At 43.4% G+C, this 26,582-nt stretch overlaps 1 protein-coding gene across 4 annotated transcripts in view; it reads right to left on the bottom strand.

Annotated features, from left to right (window-relative positions):
- The window catches only part of CRIM1 (cysteine rich transmembrane BMP regulator 1), a 318,174-nt gene that overhangs the window by 39,211 nt on the left and 252,381 nt on the right, over positions 1-26,582 (bottom strand). For all 4 annotated transcript variants that reach the window (XM_060244117.1, XM_060244134.1, XM_060244126.1 and 1 more), the window contains 4 exons: positions 11,812-11,933; positions 10,304-10,513; positions 5,943-6,158; positions 4,166-4,387 (listed from right to left, as the gene is read on the bottom strand). In XM_060244117.1, the coding sequence (XP_060100100.1) occupies positions 4,166-4,387; positions 5,943-6,158; positions 10,304-10,513; positions 11,812-11,933 (770 nt within the window). The remainder of the gene's footprint in view (positions 1-4,165; positions 4,388-5,942; positions 6,159-10,303; positions 10,514-11,811; positions 11,934-26,582) is intronic.

Below are 26,582 nucleotides of genomic sequence, written 5' to 3'. Positions count from 1 at the left end.
CTCTCCTCCTGGCAGCTCTCATAACCTCTGCCTTTTCCCTGCTTCCTTCCTTCTCACTCACCAGCTCATCTTTATTTGCGCCCCCCCCCCCCCCAGTCCTCAGTTTGACTTACTGTTTATTCACTTCCTTTATACTTGCCTTTCTCCCCAATGGGGACCCAAGGCAGCTTACATCATTCTCTTCTCCATTTTATCCTCATAACAACACTTTGAGATAGCTCAGATAGAAGAGTTAATGGCCCAAGATCACCCAGCAAGCTTCCATAGCAGAGTGGAGATTTTGAATCTGGCTCTCCCAAACCCTAGTCTAACATTCTAACTACTAAACCACAGTGGCTTTCCCTCCTTCCCTCCCTCTGTCAACCTCTGTTGTAACAGTTGTGCAGTAGTAAGTTGCTTCATACTAGTAAGTTGCCTGGCCTGGGCCTGGCCAAGTCATGCAAATTGTGTGGAGGCTGTCACTGGGCACAGGAAAGTTGTTTGGCATTAAGTTGTAATGACCAGAACTGTGTGCAGTTCTGGTCGCCGCACCTCAAAAAGGATATTATAGCATTAGAGAAGGTGCAGAGAAGGGCAACTAGAATGATTAAAGGGCTGGAGCACTTTCCCTATGAAGAAAGGTTGAAACGCTTGGGACTCTTTAGCTTGGAGAAACGTCGACTGCGGGGTGACATGATAGAGGTTTACAAGATAATGCATGGGATGGAGAAAGTAGAGAAAGAAGTACTTTTCTCCCTTTCTCACAATACAAGAACTCGTGGGCATTCGATGAAATTGCTGAGCAGACAGGTTAAAACGGATAAAAGGAAGTACTTCTTCACCCAAAGGGTGATTAACATGTGGAATTCACTGCCACAGGAGGTGGTGGCGGCCACAAGTATAGCCACCTTCAAGAGGGGTTTAGATAAAAATATGGAGCACAGGTCCATCAGTGGCTATTAGCCACAGTGTATGTGTGTATATAACATTTTTGCCACTGTGTGACACAGAGTGTTGAACTTGATGGGCCGTTGGCCTGATCCAGCATGGCTTCTCTTCTGTTCTTATGTTCTTATGACCACCACACTTGGGTGAATTGTACAGATTGCATGGTAGGAAGTTGGCTAGTAGTTGCTGCTGGGCCTAGCCTCAGTAAATCTTCTGTCCAGGAGATGAGGAGGAGAGCTGGAGAAAAGCTATGGAAATAGCTATGGAGCTGGGAAAATAGCTATGGAAAAGGTCCTGCCCCCTTCCCTCGCCTTTTATTAATAGAAACTAAGGTTTGACAGCTGGCAATATTGTTGTGTTGCCTAGCAATTTCAGATGGCATCAGTTTTTTAAAGTTACAGGCACTGCTCTTCCTATTTTGGAATTCTCTTAACCTTAAGCATGGAAACTGGAGGACAGCATTTCAGTATCCAAAGTTGAGGGAGAGTCCACATCCAGGTAACCAAAAGGGCTCTTGTGTCAGCCGTAATGTTGAGGAAATGCATAAGCTTGCAGTCAATTTCGACTTTACCACATGCAGAGATAAAATTTAACATTTTAATCAAGCACAAAAAAAGCTTCTCAGAAATCGAAACACTAATTTACCACACAGAAAGCAACTCTATGCTGCCTATTTACCCAAGTCACTACCAACTTGACGCACCTACAAAATGAATCTCATCTGTCTTTTCTACACTGTAATGTGAATCTGCTGACTAGAGCTGTCAGTTCGGTAAAGGGGTTACCGAATAGAAACCTTTTTGGTAAATATTCGGAAATAGGTATTCCGTATAGGCATCTGAGCCTATTTTGTATTTCCGAATACCTGATTTCTGAATAATTACGGTAAACCTATTGCGTCCATAGAAAACAATGGGGAAAGGCAAAAGGCAGTCTGAGATTGCCTTTCCCTGGCCTTTTCTCACCTTTGGCTGGGGTGAGGAAGAGGAGGCCTCTGACCAATCAGAGCCATGCATTTTTGCAGACTGCTAATGCATGGCTTTGCAGGACCCTGCAGGGCTGTGTCTGTTGTGCAAGTAGTGGGAAGGGAGAAACTGCAATTCTCCAATGGAATTGTATGTTTCCCCTCTCAAGCCAATCAGAGAACAGAACAATTTATTTTCAGACTGTTCTGTTCTGTCCATGGGCAGAGAGAGGGTATTTCTTTACCATCTCTTGCCCCCTGGACTCCATTGCTGTTCCTGTTGCCATAGAGAGACTGTGAGGTGGTGTTGAACCTCTGCTGCTTTGGCACAGTGCTCTGCTGCTCTGCTCTCTGTGGCCTGGTGGTGATCCTCCTGATCCTGGACCTAGACTTCAGCATCTGACTGGGTGAGAGCCTTCCTTTTTTCCTTATTGTGGGGAAGGGAATTGGGGAATTTTTATAAGCAGGTTTTTGTTTCTAACTTTTAGGAAACCTTTTGTTTTCCTCCTGCTTTGGGTAGGTGTCTTGGTGGTTTTGTGTTTGGAGGGGGTTGCTGGGGGGGATAGGGGTTGGCTCTGGCCTGGCTGGTATTGTTTGTTTGAATCACTTTATAATTTTATTACATTATTCAGTTTGTTAAAATTGTTTTTGCTCTGCTCTGCTGTTTTGGGCCTCTGGTAGTCTGCTTTGGTTTCTTGGCACAGGCCATCTTTCTGTGTCCTGAGTGCCTTCCTGGTCTGGTTGGTTTTCTGTTGGAGGGGGTTGCTGTGGGGGTGGCTCTGGTCTGGCTAATTGTATAAAATTTTCTGGTTATTTAAAAAAAAATCTGAACTGTTAAATTTTTTGGTTGGCCTGGTCTGTGTGTATGCTGCTTTTGCTGTGTGATTGTGGGTGCCTGTGGTGTTTTCTCTGTCCTGATTTTGTTGGGGGTTTTGGCTTCTGGGTGCTTTCTGGACTGGTCTCCTGGACTGCTCCATCTTTCTGTGTGGCCTGACTGAGCTGAGCATGAGATTCTGGTGTTGGGGGCTAGGTACTGTTTTCTGGGTACTGGGTGCTCTGAGTTGTTTTTGGGCCTCTGGATGAGCTAAGCATCTGATTCTGGTGTTGGGAGCCTTTGATTATGCCCCGTGTTGCCATTGAGTTCAGTGGCCCATAGGGTATAATCATGGGATAGGGGCACCCTCTTTGGAGGCCCCTGGAGTGGGACCCCCTGGCCCAATCTTTTTGGGACTTGGGGGTTTTGTAGGGGAGAGTCCCCTGCAGGTTCCCTGCAGTTTTGGGGGCTCTCCCTCAAACCCCTTCCCCTCCACGCGGCTTCCAATATACACTATTTTGCCTTTTACTTCAATGGCCCATAGGGTATAATGGGAGCTGAATACCACTATTCATACCGAAAAATTTATTTCTGAATATTTCCGAATCTGGATATTACCGAATTTTTGGGGGGTTGACAGTCCTACTGCTGAAAACAAGGGGCAGCTAAATGAATAGTATACCAGGATGAAGAGAAGCAAAATCTGCTGCTTTAACAATATAGTGCTTGAAAAAAGAGGGACACTTTGCATTTTCAGTTGTTTGCATACTTAAATCATAAACTGCATTCATTATTCTACTGGAAAATTTTAAAATAATTTAAGAAGAAATTATATGATTCTATATTTTGATATTAAAGTTGAACACAATGTTAAAAAAACCAACCTATTTGAAACTAAGGAGTATCCCAGCTAAATACAATGCTATCGCTATAGGTTTTTCCTGCTAAACAATATTTAGAATGAGGATTTAAAGGAAGACACAATTACTTTCAGGACATTAACAGCAGAAACAAACATGTACAAGAAATATTATCATACTTAAAGGAACAAAGGAAGCTACTGTGAGTGGCCTAAAGTAGCCTCAACCCACTAGAATTATGGCTGTTTGCAAGGCTGCTGCTCAAAACAACAGCCCTGCTATTTTGTCCTTCCCTCCCTTACTACTAGTAATGTTTGGCTGTACAAAGAGTGACAGCATCACTGTACTGCTAAAGTGGCAACCAATGAAGTGAAGCAATGTCTGGGAAACACCCAGTGTGATGTTATGGTAAGTATTTTTTTCATAATTAATTACGACATGAGAGAAAAGAACATGATGCAGGGGTGCTGTTTTGTGTAGGTTTTGGAGAGGCAGAAAATAAACTGTTTAAAACAAGCAACATTACTTGCAAGGCTATAATGCTTCTGAGACTGAACAATGATCTTCCATAACAACCTTGTCTTGTTTTCAATCACTTACCTATACAATAAGGGCAACACTGGCCTTTTCTCAAAACAGGTCTGTCACAGGACACTGGTGGGCAAGACTCAGAGTAGCAGCTGATAGCACCATCCATGCAAACACAGCTAGCACAAACATTTGGTTTCCAGGATTCAGCAGTCAGGAAAATATCACCTTCATCATTTTTGCAGTAGCTAGGCATGCTCTTGTTGCTTGACAAGGAAGGCTGAGCAGGCTCATCTAGAAATAAAGCGAGCAGGAAAGCAATCACAGTGCATAACAGTAGAAAAGGTGTTTTGTGGAATTACAGGTTTAATACATGAAATTAAAACTTACTAAATTCATGGACGAGCCATAATATTTGAACCAAGAAGAGTTCAGGTTTCTGGATACACTAGCAGGACTCTCTGGAGTTTGGTATTTTTAATTCATTATCACTGTTTTCCCAATTCTTACAGTCCTATAAATCTGTACTTCAAAAGTACAGGTTCAGTTATAAGACGGTACTATGAGAAGACACATCTAATTGTTCTCAACCAAACATGGAAAATAACTCCATGTACCTTTGAATTTATTGACCCCCATGGCACAGAATGGTAAGCTGCACTACTGCAGTCTAAGCTCTGCTCGCAACCTGAGTTCAATCCTGGTGGAAGCTGGGTTCAGGTAGCCAGCTCAAGACTGACTCAGCTTTCCATCTTTCCGAGGTCGGTAAAATGAGTACCCAGCTTGCTTGTGGGTAAAGTGTAGATGACTGGGGAAGGCAATGACAAACCACCCCGTAAAAAGTCTGCCAAAAAAATGTCGTGCTGTGACATCATCCCATGGGTCAGTAATGACTTGGTGCTTGCACAGGGGACTGTCAGAACTTGTAACCAAGTACTGGGTCTCGTTTGAAGTTCTTCAAGTTCTGACAGGGACTGCCTTTACCTTTGCATTTAAAGGCTGAGGATGGGTTGAGGATGTACTACTTTTCAGTAGCTGTGAGCTTTACCACAAAGCCTGAGAAGAAAGGGTAAAAAGCTAGTGGAATGTTTGGTTGTTTTCATGTAGAGGACTGTAACTATTACCTTCTCCCCTCCACCTGGTTCACTGAGGTGTGGGGCAAGGGAAGCTACAAGTATCTGAAAGCACAGCTTGAATCTATATTTTAAAGAACATCTAGTTTCAATATTCTTTACAGAATCCATGGTACCACTGTGGGGTTTTTTTGTTCTGCTTTCTCACATATGTTTATATATATATTTTAAACAGTTTATTGACTGGAGTCGACTTAAGGCTTTAAAAATATATAACATGTTAAAATGATGGTAATGAAAAAACATGTTGCTTATCTGTAACTGATGATCACTTGGGTTAAGGGACACTTTGGTAACTATTAACTGAGATTACATTCAGGGCAGTTGAGAAGAAGAAAAGGAGGTGAGAGGTACTTCATATTTCCAAAGCTGGATCCCGCCTTCCTAACTACAATTAAGAGATAATAGTATTATGTCTTCATAGTACACAATCTATTTCTACCATTCTTTTGAACACTATGGTTTTTCTCAGTTGATGGCTCAATACTTCAATGGTTGCCTTCACATTGTCTTCTGCATTGTTCCAGCAATGTCTAAAATCCTTCCAGCTTTTCCTTTATACCATCAACAGCACCCAGATTTAGTCAATAGTTTTCAGTTTACCTTATTATATCTCTCATTCTTTAATAATAATTCAATAAAAATAATATTTCAGAATATCATCCTGCACAGCAAAAACAAGGATCTGAAAAGTTATGATGATGGTTGTTACTAACCTGGGCACTGTGGACAGCATGAATCCTGAGTACGGGTAGGATTTCGACAAAGAAGAGGTGGGCAGACTTCAGTCTCGCACAAAACTCGTGCATTGTGACAAGTACATTGTGTGCAAGAATCAATGTTCCATGTATCTCCTTCCACAAAGTATTCACCACCTGGAACATAACAGATAGTCGGACCACTGAGTTCTGGCTTCTGCAAAGTAGATTCATCTGTGAAAAACAGAATTTAAAGACAATGTAACAGAAGAGTACTCCAGTATGTCTTGATTTTGACATGTATTAAAAGCTTGTAAATGACTTTGTATAATGTATATTAATAATATGTTAATAGCTGTACTTACCTAAAAGCTAGTTTCTAGCACTTAGTATAATCAAGAAATTTATGTATTTATTTATACCCTAGCTTTCTGTCCTCTCTTTTATCCTTACACTCAGCCTAACCTACCTTGCACAGTTGGTGTATGTGACTGGCTCAAGGTCACCAATCAAGCTTCTATGGCAGAATGGGGATTTGAGTATGGGTCTCCCGGACACTCTAACCATTATGCAACACTGAATTCCAAGATGGGACTATGTAGCTAATGACTGGTGATTTTCCTTGCCTATATGAGATAACATAACTGACTGTGATCAGAAGATTGTTAGGGCAAAACTGAACCTAAATGGCTGAACTCTGCAGATTTTAGCAATATTTCCATATGTGCAGAGTGTTAAAAAAATGCACTGTACCTCTTCAGGGACTCTAAAATACATGGACCTTCCTTCCCTTCCCTTCCACCTATAACAGAGATTTTAGTTTTTCACAATAACCCTGGCATATTATGGGTTTTGTATGTACAGTTTACATTTTTCTTAAAATATGGGGATAGGAGAATAATCTAGCTATATATTTCCATTTAAAGCACCAGATTTAGACTAGGTTTTCTGCTAACAGAAAGGGGAGGGTAGTTTCCAATAATTTCTTCTTCCTGCCTCAGACTCCTGATTTACCCCCTCAAGATGTTCCTGAGAATCTTCTGTACCCCAGGTCAGCATTTGAGGCAGAGTAGTGTGCTGCAAAGATGGCCACGATAAAGGACAAAAATGGTAGGGACCTAACAGAAGCAGAAGAGATCAGGAAGAGGTGGCAAGAATACACAGAAGAATTATACAAGAAGGATCTCAATGTCCTTGAGAACCATGACAGTGAAATCGCTGACCTTGAGCCAGACATCCTGGAGTGTGAAGTCAAATGGGCCTTAGAAAGCATTACTAACAACAAAGCAAGCGGAGATGACAGTATCCCAGTTGAGCTATTCACAGTGTCCTAAAAGATGATGCTGTTAAAGTGATGCACACATTATGTCAATAAATTTGGAAAACGCAACAGTGGCCACAGGATTAGAAAAGGTCAGTTTATATTCCAAACCCAAAGAAGGGTAATGCCAAAGAATATTCAAACTATCGCACCATTGCACTCATTTCACATGCCAGCGAGGTCATGTTAAAGGTCCTACAAGCTAGACTTCAGCAGTATGTAGATTGGGAATTACCAGAAGTTCAAGCTGGGTTTCGAAGAGGTAGAGGAACTAGAGATCAAATTGCCAACATTCGCTGGATTATGGAGAAAGCACGAGAGTATCAGAAAAATGCCTATTTCTGTTTTACTGACTACGCTAAAGCCTTTGATTGTGTAGATCACAAAAAACTGTGGCAAGTCCTTAAAGAGATGTGAGTACCAGACCACCTCACATGTATCCTGAGAAACCTGTATAAGGGTCAAGAAGCAACTGTCAGAACGGGATATGGAACAACTTATTGGTTTAGAATAGGAAAAGGAGTTCAACGAGGATGTATATTGCACCCTGCTTATTTAATTTATATGCAGAGTACATCATGCGGAATGCTGGCCTGGATGAAGCACAAGCTGGAATTAAGATTGCTGGGGGAAAAAATCAACCTCAGATATGCAGATGATACCACTCTAATGGTAGAAAGTGAGGAGGACCTAAATAACCTTTTGTTGAGGGTGAAAGAGGAGAGCACAAAAGTAGGCTTGAAACTCTACATCAAAAAAACTAAGATCATGGCATCTGGCCCCATCACACCTTGGCAAAGAGAAGGGGAAGACGTGGAAGTCGTGACAGACTTCACATTTCTGGGATCCAAGATCACTGCAGACGGTGACTGTAGTCATGAAATTAAAAGACGTTTGCTCCTTGGGAGGACAGCTATGTTGAATCAAGGCAGTATAATAAAAAGTAGAGACATCACTCTGCCAACAAAAGTCTGTATAGGCAAAGCAATGGTATTCCCAGTAGTAATGTATGGCTGTGAGAGCTGTACCATAAGGAAGGCCGAGTCCAGACAAATAGATGCTTCTGAGCTGTGGTGCTGGAGAAGAATCTTAAGAGTCCCTTGGACTGCAAGAAGATCCAATCAGTCAGTCCTAAGGGAAATCAACCCAGACTGTTCCCTGGAAGGTCAGATGCTGAAGCTGAAATACTTTGGCCACCAAATGAGAAGGGAGCACTCACTAGAGAAGATCCTGATGCTGGGAAAGACAGAAGGCAAAAGAAGAAGGGGACGGCAAAAGATGAGATGGCTGGACAACATTACTGATGTAACAAATATGAATTTGAGCAGACTTCGGAGGATGGTGGAAGACAGGAGGGCCTGCATGACTTTGTCCATGGGGTTGCAAAGAGTCGGACTCGACTGTGCGACTGAACAACAACAGTGTGCTGCAGTGGATAGGGCCTTGCATGAGCAGACTAGTTTGTATCCAACTCAAAGTTTCCCATGCATTATAAAATGTCAGACTGGTCTTGTCAGACCAGGCAGAACAGACTTTTAAGGCAGCGGCAAACTCTCTAGGCATATTTACATATTCTCCCACTAGCTTTTAAATACTATTCTCCCATAAGCTTTTCAATACTGCCATTTTTTACATCTGGTTTATGCTCATTTCTTCTTTTCCACAGAAAGTAATCTGCTGAATCAATGTAGATACCGGAAGGGCATTTGTTGGCATATACTAGGCTTGCTATAAATTTTAAATGGATACTAAGAATTTTTAATTAGTATTGAGATTACTGTTGTGATCTCTTTCTTGACACTGTTCTTGATGCTGTTTGTAAAGGCCATGAGCTAATGCAATAAAGTTTATGAATCAATTATTTTGTGGTACTTGAGGGGAGGATGGATCATTCAAGTGAGTGAAGAGCTCCTTCTAGGTTTGTTCATATAATGTGAAACCATGGTTTGATGTTACAACTGAACCAAACCACAGAAGTGAACAGCTCCTCCTCCAGCTTCTAAAGTGAACTGTTCAAAGTGAGAAGTCTAAAGTGAATACCACCCACTCCAGGGGAAAAAAAAGGTTAAATAGTAGTATACATCCATCTGTTGTGGGTAAAGTTATGTTCAAAATGAATAAAATTGTTGACTCAAAGACTACAGTACAGCGATGACCAAACTTGCTTAACGTAAGAGCCTCATAAATAAATGTCAGCTCTTTGAGAGCTAAGACACGAACAAATATTTCACACATGTCTTTATTAAAACTCTTAATACTTTCTTTTGCACAAAAAGATAAAATACAAATGTATGCACTTTAGACCACAACCATGCTAGAAGGAGACTTTTTTAAAAAAATTAAAAAAACGCTGGGAATAACAGTACCCATAAAACTAGCATAGGGAAAGATTAGGGAATCATTTTTTTGGCATCAATGTTAGAAGGAAACACACATGTGCTGCCCTGAGCCCGATAGGGGAGGACGGGATATAAATATAATAAAATGAAAATAAATAAAATAAACCATATATATCACTGACCACCATTGCATTATTATGCATCTCTCTTTGCCTTGACACCAAGGTTAGTAAATACATCTCCTACAAGAGCTATGAAACTAAGGGGGAACCCTGTGCTGCCCTTTTTAATTCCATCCCTCCTTCCAGTGGCTCTTGTGCTCTCTTCCCCCACTCTAGGTCTCCAGGCAACCTCTGTGGCAGAGGAGAAGAGCTTAAAAGCCTGCCTATTTTCCCCTTCTTCCCTGCCTCACACACAGCAGAAATAGTCACCTACCTATGGGTCAGCATTCAGAGGTTGACTGAGATCCCAATGCTAAGCATGCTTACTTGTGAGTAAGGCTGTATTAAGTTCCTCCTTAACCTCTGGGAGCCATATAATATGTGTGAAAGAGTTGCATGTAGCTCCTGAGCCACAGTTTGACCACCCCTGCTACAGTGTAATTTTATACATAAGTATTCCCTGGTTTGACTGGCCTGCCTTTACTATAGTAGCTTGGAAAGAAAAAAATACAGATGGAAAATATTTATTTTACAGTACAATACAGATAATAAATTTACCTGGACATGATGGACAACATTTGCCTGGATGTATGGTGGGATTACCACAATTGGGTACAGAGCAAGTGATCAAAGCACACATTTCTCGTCCATTATGACAGTAACATTCACGGCAGCCATCATGCCAGCTTTCTTCATTTTCATGACGGTGCCCATCCACTGACAGGCAAGAACCAGTCTTAGCTGGTGGCATTACAGAAGCTGGCAACTCTGCATATGATCAAATACACAGTGCCTTAGCATGACAGTACTAATGAGAAACAATTAATCTTCCTACCTCTTTTCTTTAGCAACCTAACATGAGATAGATCTTACAGTAAAAGTCCCCAAGGCACATACTGTATAAATCACCACACAAGCTATATGAACGAGAGAGAGATCTGTAGGTTTATCTTGTCTGTCTGTCCACATGGGGAAATTTAAAACACCACAATACAATTTTCTTCCTGCTCCATTAGGCAGCTGTAGCATTAGTTGGCTGCTCTGGAAGAAGTGACATGGCGGTGGGATGTTGCCAAACTCTATGGCATACCCAGTACAGATGGTTGTGAGGACTGCTGATAAGAGTTCCATGCCAGGAACAATGGTTTCAATCTAATATCAGATCAGGGTAAGATGATGGGTTGTGAAAGTCATGTAGTCAAAAACTATGGGTTGGATCCAGACTAAATTTTCTAATGCGGAATGGAACTTTCCTGCATCCCGTTGAACATGGATGAAGTCTCCTTATCCTAATGGCTTTTGGGTGCTTAATTTCAGGAACGCTTTGCTCACTGTCTTATTTCTGCTTAACATTTACTTAGTCCTAAGCATGTGATCTGTAGGATTCTACCTGTTTCATGCCACAGCTTCTCAGGCTATACCGATTTTGACTCAGTAACTTCCTGCACATGCAAAATGTTCTCAATTATCCACAAGGGTTTCCTTGTTCATTTCAATGGAGGATGCAGATCTGTATGTTCACTACTCATTCTGCACTTCTGCTCCCTTCACTAAAATGAACAGAGAAGTCTGTGTGCACAAGAGCTCCATGCATACAACCAGGGCTCTAGAGGGCATATAATGTAAACATTAAGCTTCTTTACAAATAATTGTCACACATTATGGATTTATTTACCCATTATAAATTCTGCCCTGACCTGGATAGCCTAATCTCATCAGATCTCAAAAACTAAGTAGGGTCAACTCTGGTTAGTATTTGGATGGGAGCCCACCAAGGAAGTCAAGGTTGTGATACAGAGGTAAGCAATGGCAAACCACCTCTGAACTCGAAAACCTCATGGGGTCATGGCAATGTTAATGAATGTTTTAAAAGCACCAGAATCAAAATTATCATAATAAAATAAATGGTCTTTTGATATTATCATTCTAGATTGTTCATCTAATGAAGTCCTAACTAACTGAATGAAACCTTTTTTTATCTATCTGGGACTTTCCCTTCTGTTGCAGTTCTTTATTATGATATACTTGTCTCTTAACATCAACTGGGTTAGAAAATAGTAATCTACCTCTACATTTGCAGGTAAGACAGCCTTCAATATCCTGTTGGAAGCCATTAGGGCAGATCTTGTCGCATGTCTGTTCTGGGCATTTCTTACATCGACAAATTTCACATCCATGTTTGTTCTTCCTAAATGATCAAATTATTTAGAAAGATTGTAAAAATATAATATGCATTGTTGAATTTAATATAATATAAATTGGTGCAAAGTTATATTTTTCAATTGTCTAGCAAATAAGTTACTTAATTATAACTCTGTTCCCAGATATAGCAAAACAGCATAAACATCAAAAGTGTGTTTTTTAGTGTGACCGACAGTTCTGTGTATGAACCTCTATCACCATCATCACTTAGAAACAGTTATTTTATGTACAGAGCAGAGAACAGGCTGACTGTGATTCATTAAAATACATTCTGTTAAGAACTTCCTCCTATAGTAGTCCTCTCTGTCTTACATTTCTGCTAATTCTAAAACTATAAAAAGAAAAAAGAAAGAAGAAAGGATCCCAAATCTATTTCAGAATGAACATTTCAGATACAATGCATAGGAATGTCATCTGCTAGTTGATAAATAGAAGTAGGTAGAATCATCATTAGTTTAGTCTTTTAATTAAGCGCATACTTGGCTGTCTATGGTAACAGGTGCAATTTCATATTTGAATTGCCAATGCTCTGAACAAGAGGAGAAAGCAGTTACAGAAACCTTAGGTAAGAGATTTCAATAGGCTTATCCCAATTTTCAGCCATTAGCCTGACGCAGCTCTAATTATACATGATACTCTTACTAAGTCCCAGCAAATCACTATGCTCCATACAGAACACAGAAATAATATTATTTCTATCTAGAGGCCTCACAACTTCAGTAATATGGTAGAAAAGAATGCTGACTTGGCAGTTCCATTTTCTCTCAGTGTGTTAGGAGGCATGTCTTTACTAAATTTTTCAGCTGCATCAACTCTCTTATCCACAAGGTGGGGCACTCGTACACAGAGACTGTCCCAACCCTTTCTTTTCTGGTAGCTCTCCTTAGGCAGTCAGCTTTCTCTCTTCCCAGATTTATTTAAACTAAGTTGGACACAGGAGCTCTTGCCTCAAAGGAAGCTGTTAAAAGTGCAGGCTTGCCATCCTTCATGGTAGCCGCAGGTAACTCTTGCCTTTGGTGAACCAATACCATTCCCTTTTCCTACATGCTCCAAAGTTTCTTCTCCATCCCTCCATTTAAACTTTCTGCAGAGTTGCTGGAGTTACAGTCATGGTATATTCCCCTGCAGGTTAAATGTCTGGAAATGTAAAAAGTTGAATGCCAATTCACAAATAAATGGCCCTGTGCATACCAGAACTTATAAACAGGGTCAGAGGATGAAGATTTGTTTCTCAGCACTAGCTAAAGGAGGTCTTAAATTCCAAATTCAGTCTCATACTGAGAAGACATATTTCAGTTAATAATAATAATAATAACAACAACAACAACAACAACAACAACATTTTATTTGTATCCCGCCCTCCCCGCCGAAGCAGGCTCAGGGCAGCTAACAACATAGATAGGTATACAATACAATATAATAGGTATACAGATATTAAAATTAACATTATTTAAAAACAATTCAATTCAGTTCATAAAAGCAATTCAATAAGCAAGTCATGTTGGCGGGTCCCTTCATTTAACCATCATAAGTCAGCAGTCCGTAAAAGCCAGCTTGAAGAGGGTGGTCTTGCAGGCCCTGCGGAACTGGTCAAGGTTCCGCAGGTCCCGCACCTCCTCCAGGAGCTGATTCCATAAGCATGGGGCCATGATGGAAAAGGCCCGTGCACGAGTGTTCTGAAGTTTAGCTTCTTTTGGCCCTGGGATGGTCAGTTGGTTTTTCCCTGCTGACCTCAGTGCTCTCTGGGGCTCATATGGGGAGAGACAGTCCCTCAAGTAGGCCGGTCCTCGGCCATATAGGGCTTTAAAGGTAATGACCAGCACTTTGTAGCGAATCCGGTAGATAACCGGCAGCCAGTGCAGCCCGCGTAGCCCCGGCTGTATATGCTCCCACTTCGGGAGTCCTAACAACAGCCTAGCCGCCGCGTTCTGCACTAGTTGCAGCCTCTGGGTTCGGCACAAAGGCAGCCCCATGTAGAGGGCATTACAGTAGTCTAATCTTGAGGTGACCGTCGCATGGATCACTGTTGCTAGGTCCCAATGCTCTAGGAAAGGGACCAACTGCCTTGCCCGCCTCAGATGGAAGAACGCTGACTTGGCAGTGGCTGCTATCTGGGCCTCCATTGATAATGAAGGCTCCAGTAGAACACCCAAGCTCTTCACCTGGTGCGCTTCTTTCAATGGCGCACCGTCGAAGACCGGGAGAGGTATTTCCTTCCCCAGAGCGCCGCGGCCCACGCAAAGGACCTCTGTCTTCGTTGGGTTCAACTTCAGCCCACTCAGTCTCAGCCACATTGCAACAGCCTGCAATGCCTGATCCAGATTCCCTGGGGCGGAGTCAGGTCGGCCGTCCATTAGCAGATAGAGCTGGGTGTCATCTGCATATTGATGGCAGCCCAGCCCAAACCTCCGGGCAATCTGGGCAAGGGGGCGCATATAGATGTTAAATAACATCGGGGAGAGAACTGCTCCCTGGGGCACCCCACAGTCTAGTGTGCGCCTCTGGGACCGCTCGCTCCCGATCGCCACCCTTTGTCCCCGACCCTTGAGGAAGGAGGAAAGCCATTGCAAGGCCAATCCCCTAACCCCTATGTCGGCGAGGCGGCGGGTCAGTAGCTGATGGTCGACTGTATCAAATGCCGCCGACAGGTCTAACAGCATCAGCACCGCAACGCCACCTCGATCCAGTTGCTGCTGGAGGTCATCTACCAAGGCAACCAGCACCGTCTCCGTCCCATGGCCTGGCCGGAAACCAGACTGGCACGGGTCTAGGACAGAAGCGTCATCCAGAAACCTCTGCAGCTGCAACGCCACTGCCCTCTCAATAATTTTACCTAAAAACGGTAAATTAGACACCGGTCGGTAGTTTGCCAATTCGGCCGGGTCTGCTGTACATTTTTTCAAGAGGGGGCGGACCAAGGCCTCTTTCAGAGGTGTTGGAAAACGCTCCTCTTGGAGGGATCTATTTATGATGTCCCGTAAAGGACATCTAAGGTCCCTCTGGCAAGATTTAATCAGTTAAGCTTCCAATTAGTTCTTTTGGGATGAAACAGCCTGGTGGCCCTAGTTCTTAGACCAAGACATGAATAGTATGATCGGGGCTATGTGCTACACTAGCTCTCCTGCTCTTTACTCTGGTAAATCCTAGAAAGCAATAGTGTGCATCACTGTTAGATGGAAGTGATCTTCAGACTTAAATTTGGTTTCCCATTCTGCAGCAACAGGGTGACCTATCTAGAATCCTGTAGTGCTGTCTAGTTTTATTTTAAATTTTCCTTGTTCAAAAGCAGCAGTGATAGCCCTGAATACTCATTCATGAATACCCATTTGGAGGCTTTTGTGAGCTTGATAAGAATATAAGAGAAGCCATGTTGGATCAGGACAGTGGCCCATCCGGCCCAACACTCTGTCACACAGTGGCAACCCCCCACCCCCACAAACCCAAGCGCCATCAGGAGCTCCACCAGTGGAGCCAGGACACCAGAAGTCCTCCCATGGTTGCCCCCCCCAGCACCAATACAAAGCATCACTGCCCCAGTCAGACAGTTCCATCTATACACTGTGGTTATTAGCGACTGATGGACCTCTGCTCCATATGTTTATTCAATCTCCTCTTGAAGCTTTCTATGCTTGTAGCTGCCACCACCTCCTGTGGCAGTGAATTCCATGTGTTAATCACCCTTTGGGTGAAGAAGTACTTCCTTTTATCCGTTTTAACCTGACTGCTCAGCAATTTCATTGAATGCCCACAACTTCTTGTATTTTGAGAAAGGGAGAAAAGGACGTATTTCTCTGCTTTCTCCATCCCATGCATAATCTTGTAAACCTCTACCATGTCACCCCGCAGTCGACATTTCTCCAAGCTAAAGAGCCCCAAGCATTTTAACCTTTCTTCATAGGGAAAGTGTTCCAAACCTTTAACCATTGTAGTTGCCCTTTTCTGCATTTTTTCCAATGCTATAATATCTTTTTTGAGGTGCGGTGACCAGAATTGTACACAGTATTCCAAATGAGACTGCACCAGAACCCTGATGGAAGGGCATTTTCCAGCGCCCCTCAAAGAGGCGGTGGTCCGCCCTCTCTTGCAAAAATCAACGTTAGATCTGGCCGAATTGGCACACTACCGGCCGGTCTCGAATTTGCCTTTTTGGGTAAACTCACTGAGAGGGCAGTGGCGTTGCAGCTACAGAGTTTCCTGGAGGATGCTTCCGTTCTTGACCCCCATCAGTCCGGCTTTCACCCGGGTCATGGGGCGGAGACAGTGCTGGTTGCCCCGGTGGATGACCTTCAGTGGCATCTGGATTGAGGCGGCTCGGCAGTACTGATGTTGTTAGACCTATCGGCAGCGTTCGATACGGTTGACCATTGGTTGCTGACTTGCCGTCTCGCCGACGCGGGGATTCAGGGGCTGGCCTTACAATGGCTTTCCTCTTTCCTTGAAGGTCGGGGACAAAGGGTGGCGATTGGGGGTGAACTGTCCCGGAGGCACACACTTGATTGCGGGGTGCCTCAGGGGGCGGTGCTCTTCCCGATGTTGTTCAACATCTATATGCGCCCCCTTGCCCAGATTGCCCGAAGGTAAGGGTTGGGTTGTCATCAGTATGCTGATGACACCCAGCTCTGTCTACTTATGAACGGCCAGCCTGCCTGTGTCCCAGAAGACTTGGACCTGGCGTTGCAAGCCATGGCTAAATGGCTCAGACTGAGTGGATTGAAGCTAAACCCAGCCAAGACAGAGGTCCTTTGCCTGGGTTATCATGGCCCAGGAAGGGAAATCCCCTTACCAGCCTTTGACGGTGTGCTACTGACAACGGCGCACAAGGTCAGGAGCTTGGGGGTACTATTGGAGCCTACCTTGACAATGGAGGCTCAAATAGCAGCCACTGCCAAGTCCGCATTCTTTCATCTTAGGCAGGCGAGGCAGTTGGCCCCTTTCCTGGAGCATGACGATCTGGCAGCGGTGATCCATGCAACGGTCACCTCGAGATTGGACTACTGTAATGCTGCCCCTGTGCCGAACCCAAAAGTTGCAGCTAGTGCAGAATGCCACTGCCCGGCTGCTATTAGGGCTTTCTAGATGGGAGCACATCCAGCCGGGGCTCCGGGGACTGCACTGGCTGCCAATAATATACCAAGTTCGGTACAAGGTGCTGGTTATTACCTTTAAAGCCCTATATGGCCTAGGACCTGCCTACCTTCGGGACCGTCTTTCCCCACATGTTCCCCAGAGAGTGCTGAGATCGAGTTCTCAAAACCTGCTTGCAATCCCCGGGCCAAAGGAGGCCCGACTTAAGTCGACCAGAGATAGGGCCTTTTCAATCATAGCCCCTTGCTGGTGGAACCAGCTACCGGAAAAGTTGAGGGCCCTGCGGGACCTTGGGCAGTTCCGCAGGGCCTGTAAGACAGTCCTCTTCCGGTTGGCATACAACTGATCGGTACTTGAAAATTTCAAATAGAAGGCTGTAGTATCGTACTTTGGTAAACAGCTTTGTTTTACTGTTTTACTGGTTTATTGTTTAAATGTTGTAAATTGATGTATTTTAAAACTTAATCCTATGTTAGAACTTTTGTGTTGTCAGCCGCCCTGAGCCGCTTTGGTGGGAAGGGCGGGATATAAACTAAATAAAATTAAAATGAAATAAAATGAAACCATCGATTTATACAGGGGCATTATGATACTGGCTGATCAGTTCCCTTCCTAATAATTCCCTTCCTAATAATAAGGCCATGGTGTTGGCCTTTTTTATTGCAATCGCACACTGTCTTGACATTTTCAGTGAGTTATCTACCACGATCCCAAGATCACTCTCTTGGTCAGTCTCTGCCAGTTCACACCCCATCAACTTGTATTTGTAGCTGGGATTCTTGGCCCCAATGTGCATTATTTTGCACTTGGCCACACTGAACCTCATCTGCCACGTTGACGCCCACTCACCCAGCCTCAACAGATCCCTTTAGAGTGCCTCACAATTCTCTCTGGTTCTCACCACCCTGAACAATTTAGTGTCATCTGCAAACTTACCCACTTCACTGCTTACTCCCAACTCCAAATCATTAATGAACAAGTTAAAGAGCATGGGACCCAGTACTGAGCCCTGCGGCACCCCACTGCTTACCGTCCTCCACTGCGAAGACTGCGCATTTATACTCACTCTCTGCTTCCTATTAATTAGTCAGTTTTTGATCCACAAGAGGACCTGTTCGTTTACTCCATGACTCTCAAGCTTACTAAGGAGCCTTTGATGAGGAACTTTATCAAAAGCTTTCTGGAAGTCAAGGTAAACAACATCTATCGGGTCCCCTTTGTCAACATGTTTGTTCACCCCCTTCAAAGAACTGTAACAGATTAGTGAGGCAAGATCTTCCCTTACAGAACCCATCCTGAGTCTTCCCTAATAACTTGTGTTCATCAATGTGCCTACTCATTCTGTCCTTGATAATGGTTTCTACCAACTTTCCTGGTATTGAAGTCAGACTGACTGGCCTGTAAGTTTCTGGCTCTCCTCTGGAACCCTTTTTAAAGATGGGGGTGACATTTGCTACCTTCCAGTCCTCAGGAATAGAGGCAGATTTCAATGAAAGATTACATATTTTTGTCAGGAGATCCACAAGTTCGACTTGGAGTTCTTTCAGAACTCTTGGATGTATGCCATCCGGACCTGGTGACTTATTAGTTTTTAATTCGTCAATCTGTTGTAGGACCTCCTCTCTTGTCACCTCAATCTGACTCAGGTCTTTCAACACCCCTTCCAAAATTAGTGGTTCTGGAGTGGGCAAACACTTCTCATCTTCCACAGTGAAGGAGGCAAAAAATGCATTCAGCTTCTCAGCCATTTCCCTATTCTCCTTCAGTAAGCCTTCTTCATATCTAACAATCACAAACCCCTACAAGTGTGTGTGACTGGCATGAATTCACTCAGTAGTCTCCACAGAATCACAGAGTTGGAAGGGACCTCCTGGGTCATCTAGTCCAACCCCTTGCACAATGCAGGAACTTCACAAATAACTCCCTCCCACACACCCAATGACCCCTATTCCATGCCCAGAAGATGGCAAAAACCCTTCAGGATCCCCAGTCAAACTGGCAAGGAGAAAAATTGCTGACTAACCCCAAAGTGGTGAACAGCATTTCCCTGGACATGTAAGAAAGGACCATGAGAACTAAGCAGCATTTCCCTGCACATGTAAGAAAGGACCATGAGAACCCTTCCTGCCCTCCTTCTAATGAACTGCCTTAGTTCACTGAACCAGACTGCTTTCAGATGGTCATCTAGCCTCTGTTTAAAAACCTCCAGAGAAGGACATCCTCTCACCTCCCGAGGAAGCCTGTTCCATTGAGGAATTTCTCAAACTGTCCTAATGTTTAGCTGAAAACTCTTTTGATTTAATTTCAACCCATTGATTCTGGTCTACCCTTCTGGGGCAGAAGAAAACAACTCCACTTCATCATCTATATGACAGCCCTTCAAGTACTTGAAGATGGTGATCATATCTCAGTCATCTCCTCTCCTGATTAAATATATCCAATCTTTCCTTCAACCTTTCCTCATAGGACTTGGTCTCTAGACCCCTCAACTTCTTTGTTGTCCTCCTCTGGGCACATTCCAGCTTGTCTATATCCTTCTTAAACTGTGGTGCCCAAAACTGAACACAATTCTCCATGAAGAGTGGGGATATGAACTAGGGCCTCCCTAGTAACAATCCAACAACTAACCAGTATACTACAGTACCTCTTGAAGGCACCATCCTCCAGTATATACTGTAGACTGAACTCAAAGTGTTAAAGCAAGAATTTCTGTGACTATCTAGTCTTTTGGAACAAGCTTAACAGTTAAGGCAATTCTACAAGGGAAACAGACTGGGAAACAAATTCCAAATAACATGTACTCATAAGGCAGTCCCATTGATTTTCTGTCATGCCATTTTCTCACAACAACTGCTATTACTCCAGAAAAGGAGTGTGTGTGTGTGTGGAGGGGAGACAGATAAATCAGCGCCAGCCCAAGGGCATGCGGAGTGCCAGGCAGGCACCCCCGCAGCGCTGAAACGCAGCACCATGCTCCGTCACCCCCTCCCCACAAAGGTGCGATGCCAATGCAGGTGCTCGCCTCCTCCTTCCCTTCCCGTTGCCCCCCCCCCCCCCCCGTGCGATCACCATGCCTGGGCCCTGCCAGCCGTGATGCAGCATGCTGTGATTGTGCCGGGAGGGGAAGGCGAAGGGATGGGATAAGGGAAAGGAGGGGTGGGTGGAGGATGCAGGCAAACTAGGCGCTTGCTTGGGGCACAGGGGGAGCCCAATTTGATGCCCCCACCCTCCCGGTGCCCTAGCCAACCGCCTAGTTTTCCTAGTAGGCGAGCTGGCCCTGGATACAATATAGATGCTGTCTTTCCCCCACAATAAGGCTAATGGCAGATCCCCTACTGGTGCTGAACCCCTATCCAAATTACTTATACATCATCCCCATAGTTTCTTTTTAGCAAATAAAAATGTTCTGGAAGACATGATAAAGCACTTCTGAAGTAACATGTAGTTTAACCCTCAGAAGGCCCAAAGATCCAAAATTTGTCCACAATTTTAAATTTTTCTCTGCTTAAAGGAAGGGATCTTGGATTTTTGAAGGCTAGCAGATACCCATTAGAAAATGACCATTTTAGTCCCTTATGCCTGAAGCTAATTTCTATGGTCCATTAGAACTGTCAGTCAAAACACTGCAAACCAAAACAAAAGGGGAAAATCCCAAACTTGGGTTAGAGAATTTTTTTGAGAAATAAAGTCATCAAAATATATGTGTTTAAGAACATAAGAGAAGACATCTTGGATAAGGCCAATGGCCCATCCAGTCCAACACTCTGTTTTACACAGAGGCCAAAAACCCAGGCACCAGCAGGAGGTCCATCAGTGGGGCCAGGACACTAGAAGCCCTCCCACTGCCCCCCTCCCAAGCACCAAGAATACAGACCATCACTGCCCAAACAGAGAGTTCAAACAATATGCTGTGGCTCGTAGCCGCTGTTGGACCTATGGTCCATATGTTTATCCAATCCCATCTTGAAGCTATCATTGCTAGCAGCCATCACCACGTCATGTGGCAGTGCATTCCATGTGTTAATCACCCTTTGGATGAAGAAGTACTTCCTTTTATCAGTTCTAAACTGACTGCTCAGCAATTTCATTGAATGTCCATGAGTTCTCGTATTGTGTGAAAGGGAGAAAAGGACTTCTTTCTCTAACTTCTCTACCCTATACATAATCTTGTAAACCTTTATCATGTAACCCCTCAGTTGACGTTTCTCCAAGCTAAAGAGCCCCAAACATTTTCACCTTTCTTCATAGGGAAAGTGTTCCAACCCTTTAATCATTCTCGTTGCCCTTTTCTGCACTTTTTCCAATGCTGTAATATCTTTTTTGAGGTGCGGTGACCAGAATTGTACACAGTATTCCAAATGAGGCTGCACCATTGATTTATATAGGGGCATTATGATACTGGCTGATTTGTTTTCAATTCCCTTCCTAATAATTCCCAGCATAGCGTTGGCCTTTTTTATTGCAGTCGCACACTGTCCCGACATTTTCAGTGAGTTATCTACCACGATTCCAAGATTTCTCTCTTGGTCAGTCTCTGCCACCAGTTCACACCCCATCAACTTGTATTTATAATTAGGATTTTTGGCCGCAATGTGCATTACTTTGCACTTGGCCACAATGAACCTCATTTGCCACGTTGACGCCCACTCGCCCAGCCTTGACAGACCCCTTTAGAGTGCCTCACAATTCTCTCTGGTTCTCATCACCCTGAACAATTTAGTGTCATCTGCAAACTTACCCACTTCACTGCTTACTCCTAACTCCAAATCATTAACGAACAAGTTAAAAATCATCGGACCCAGTACCGAGCCCTGCGGTACCCCACTGCTTACCACCCTCCACTGTGAAAACTGCCCACATACTCTCTCTGTTTCGTATTAATTAGCCAGTTTTTGATCCACAAGAGGACTTGTCCTTTTACCCCATTACTCTCGAGCTTACTAAGGAGTAGGGGTGTGCAAAAAAAAAAAATTCGGCATTACACGGACTCAGAAGTATACGGAGAAAAAAAATTCGGAATCCCCATATACTGCTGAATTCCGCATTCGGAATAGCCGCATATATGGTAGATGCGTGGCTATTTCAGAATATACGGCCCTATTATACCCTATGGGCCATTGAAATCAATGGCAAATAGGGTATATTTGAAGCCGCCTGGAGGGGAGGGGGTTTGAGGGAGAGCCCCCAAATTTGCAGGGGACTCTCCCCTCCAAACCCCCCCCCCCAAGTCCCATAAAGATTGGGCAAGGGGATCCCATTCCAGGGGCACCCAAAGAAGGTGCCCCTATTTCATCATTATACCCTATGGGCCATTGACATCAATGGCAACATAGGGCATAATTAGAGGCTACTGGGGGGGGCAGGGGGTTTGAGGCAGACCTGGCTGCAGCAAACCCAGATGCCAGCTCTCCAGCCCTGCCCCAAACAACACAGGGAGAGCTGGCCAACCACAACAAGCCTGCTGGTTCTGGGTCTCTCACCCAGGTGCCAGCTTCCCTGCCACAGAACACGCAATCTACTCTATAAAAACAAGAAAGTGACCCAGCCCACACACACCCTCGCCAACCCCCACACCAACCAGAGGTAATTTAGAAAAACCAAAACAAAACCAGCAGAATCACAAAATGCCAAGTGTTAAAAAAGTGGCCTTTTCACCAACAAGAAAGCTCAGGCCAAATAAGTCAACAACACCCCCACCCCCAGTCCCTCACCCCCAAGCCAGGAAAAGGGACAACAGGAAAAAAGGCCAAGCAACTCAAGTGTTTAAAAAGTGGCCTTTCACAAATAAGAAAACTCAGGCCAAATCAGTCAACAACAACACCCCCACCCCTAAAACCAGAACCAGGAAAAGGGGGACAAAAGTGGCCTTTTAAACAATGAAAATTAGGCCAAACAGCACCCCCCCAATAACCTGAAGATAAAAGTAACAGCAGCAGCACAACACAGCAGCAACAAATCAAACACTGAATACTTTTAAAACAGTAAAAAACCCTCAACTTTTAACAATACAGGAACTTTGCCAACCCCCCCCCCCCAAAAAAAAAAACCCTTCACCCTAACCCCAAGAAATCCAAGCCACCCAAATCAGGAGAAGTAGAAGGACACTGCACTTTTAAAAGTCCTCTCACTAAATTAAGATATGGGCAAATTAGCAACCCCCCCCCACCCCAGGCCCCCACCCCCAGCAGAACCTAACCCCAACCCCAAATAGGCTACCCACCCAGTACTCACCCACCCAAATCTGGGCAAGTAAAGGAACTCTAGTCCTTTTACCAACAAAAACTAAAACAAGAACCCCAAAACTGTCTTACCTTGTCTTCTCTACTCCAGGGAAGTCTGGTAAGGCTGAGTGAGAGAGCAGCAGGCAGAAGCTGAAGCCAAGGGCCAGCCAGCAGCAGCACAATCTCTCTCACAACACCAACCCACATACACCAACACAGCAATGGAGGAGTCCAGCCAGGAAGACTCCTTAAAAAGGTTCTCTGGCCCTACAGAGAGCAATTTCAAAAAACAGCACTGCTCTCTGATTGGCCAGACAACAGTGTTTACTTGGATACCCAAGTAAGCAAAATATCAAAATAACAATGTAGCTGATGGCTGGGCCATCAGCTACACAACAGCCCTGCAAAGCATGCATTTGCAATGCATTTTGCAAATGCATGCTTTGGATTGGCTGCTGGGGCTCCTCTTCCCCCTCCCCCCCTCCCTGATCCCAGAGAGGCTATGGGAGAGGCGGGAAGAGGCCACTAAAGGCGGGAAAGTAGGCAAGCAGCTCCACTGAGGCTGCAGAAGCTACTTTCCCGCCTTTTCCATTGACAGCCGTATACTTCCGAATAGCTATTTGGCAGCATACGGCGAGCCGTATTCGGCTGCCGCATAATAGGCGGCAATGGGAATCGGCTACGGCCAATTCCGTATACAGCTGAATCAGTGTTGATTCGGCTGTATATACGGTTCGGCCGAACCGAATGCACACCCCTACTAAGGAGCCTTTGATGAGGAACTTTATCAAAAGCTTTCTGGAAGTCAAGGTAAACAACATTTATTGGGTCCCCTTTGTCCACATGTTTGTTCACCCCCTTCAAAGAACTGTAACAGGTTAGTGAGTCTTGCTCAATAACTTTTGTTCATCAATGTGCCTACTAATTCTCTTTGATAATGGTTTCCACCAACTTTCCTGGTATTGAAGTAAGCCTGGCTGACCTGTAATTTCCTGGATCTCCTCTGGAACACTTTTTAAAGATGGGATTGGCATTTTCTACCTTCCAGTCCTCAGGAATGGAAGGAAATTTCAATGAATGATTACATGTTTTTTTCAGGAGATCCACAAGTTCACCTTTAAGTTCTTTCAGAAGGACTGCTAGTGTATATGCACAAATAACATTGTACATGACTTCCAAAAGTTTAGTTCTTAGAAGGGTAGCTAGAGTGTCTTAACTTGATGCTCATGGTTTAAAGTAAAACAATTCATGTGCCTCCAAGTATTTTTATTTGGAAATGTGCGCAGAAATATCTGAAGGACAGTAGAATCATAGAACCATAGAGTTGGTCATCTAGTCCAACTCCCTGCACAATGCAGGAAATTCACAAATACCTCCCCCCCACAAGTTCACAGGATCAGCATTGCTGTCAGATGGCCATCTAGCCTTTGTTTAAAAACCTCCAAGGAAGGACTGCCCACCACCTCCCAAGGAAGCCTGTTCCACTGAGGAACCCCTCTGTCAAGAAGCTCTTCCTAATTTTGAGCTGGAAACTCTTCTGATTTAATTTCAACCCACTGGTTCTGGTCCTACCTTCTGGAGCAACAGAAAACAGCCCTTCAAGTACTTGAAGATGGTGATCATATCATTTCTCAGAAGCCTCCTCTCCAGCTAAACATACCCAGCTCCTTCAACCTTTCCTCATAGGACTTGGTCTCCAGACCCTTCACCATATTTGTTGCCCTCCTTTGGACCCATTCCAGCTTGTCTATATCCTTCTTAAAATGTGGTGCCCAAAACTGAACACAATACTCCAGGTGAGGTCTTACCAGAGTAAGAAATCTCCTATGTGTTTTGGAACTTATAAACCTGCAGCAAATGCTGTTAATGTAAACTGGAAAACTGCTCTGACTTGCTGATCAGAAAAACTGGTACCTTCAGGTAAGCAAACCAAAATAGAAAATACTGTTCTCATTTGCTGTTCTCACAGATATCCGTCTACCTTGAACTGATTTGGAATACTAAGCTAAAAAGGTGACCTTCATATTTTAGTTTACTGCACTGTTGATTTCCAGACTTTTCCCAAATATGGAAGTTCTTTCTTAGGATAGATTATGATTAATTTCTGGCTTCTGAATGTTAATCTTTAAAAAGGTACATTGGCAGACCTCTCCAGCCACACTTTGTATGTGGATATATGTGGAGTTCAACAATTAGGAAAGCTTCAGATATGTGGTAGCCCCCAATGGAGTGAATGGAGAAGCTACTATATGAAGAAACTTTGGTTGCCCTTTACACCACAATAATATTTTAGGGTTAAAGTTTAGAATTTAAGAATTGCAACATCACTTTTGACTATTTTCCTGGTCACAATTAAAATAATCATGTAAAATATGATCACCAGCTTATCATTTAGCTAGCTGCGAGATAGCTTTAAAAGTAAATATGAAAAAAGAAGATGCCATTGAAGAAATCTAAACAGACATACTCTTTCAAGAACAAAATATACTAACAACATTTTGGATGCTTATGTGGACAGTCAATAATTCATCTGCCAGGAAACTGATTTTATCTGGTTTCTTTTATTTACTATTAATCAGAATAGCCTCTAGAATAATACATAATTTATGGACAACAATGTCAAATATGATTGTTCTTAATATGCATAATTATGCTATATAATCCCTCCCCCTTTCTGTATCAATTCTCTTCTATTATTCTTTTTTTTTTAAAAAAATAAAAAACATTATTAAAACAAACAAGCAATTTAAGCAACATTTATTGACTACTGTATACAGCTTGATATTGATTAGGAACATAAATCTCCACTAACTTTCAGAAACATAACATATCCTCCTCCATTTATTTGGGATCTAAGCACAGACTCCTGTAGAACTACTAAGAAATAGTAGGTTTTTTAATGTTTTACCCTCAGAGCCAGTTTGGTGTAGTGGTTATATGTAATCTGGAAGAACTGGGTTTGATTCCCCACGCCACCACCTGTACCTGCTGGCACGACCTTGGGTCAGTCATAATTCTCTCAGAGCTATGATATTAAAACTGAAGGAATAAGGAAGGAGCAAACAGAAATGGAAAAAGTTCTGCTTGGAGACAATGAAAATTAATTTCAAAAGTATATAAACTACTTCTACAATGGTCTACAAAAGATGAAGTAGTGAAATCTCAAAATGATTAAATGGGCAATTAATGTGAATAAAGAAATACAGATGGAAACTTGGGAATAGTTGTGGAAGAACTCTATGAAACACTCAACATGTCAGAATATTAAAGAAAATTGTTTTAAGATGATGTACAGATGGTATATAACTCCTAAAAAATTGGCAAAGATG

Source organism: Heteronotia binoei, chromosome 1, assembly GCF_032191835.1.
Source record: "Heteronotia binoei isolate CCM8104 ecotype False Entrance Well chromosome 1, APGP_CSIRO_Hbin_v1, whole genome shotgun sequence".
In the NCBI taxonomy this organism is placed as follows: Eukaryota; Metazoa; Chordata; class Lepidosauria; order Squamata; family Gekkonidae; genus Heteronotia; species Heteronotia binoei.
The sequence above is the reverse complement of the archived record's forward strand: the minus strand, read 5'-3'. Positions and strand labels throughout refer to the sequence as shown.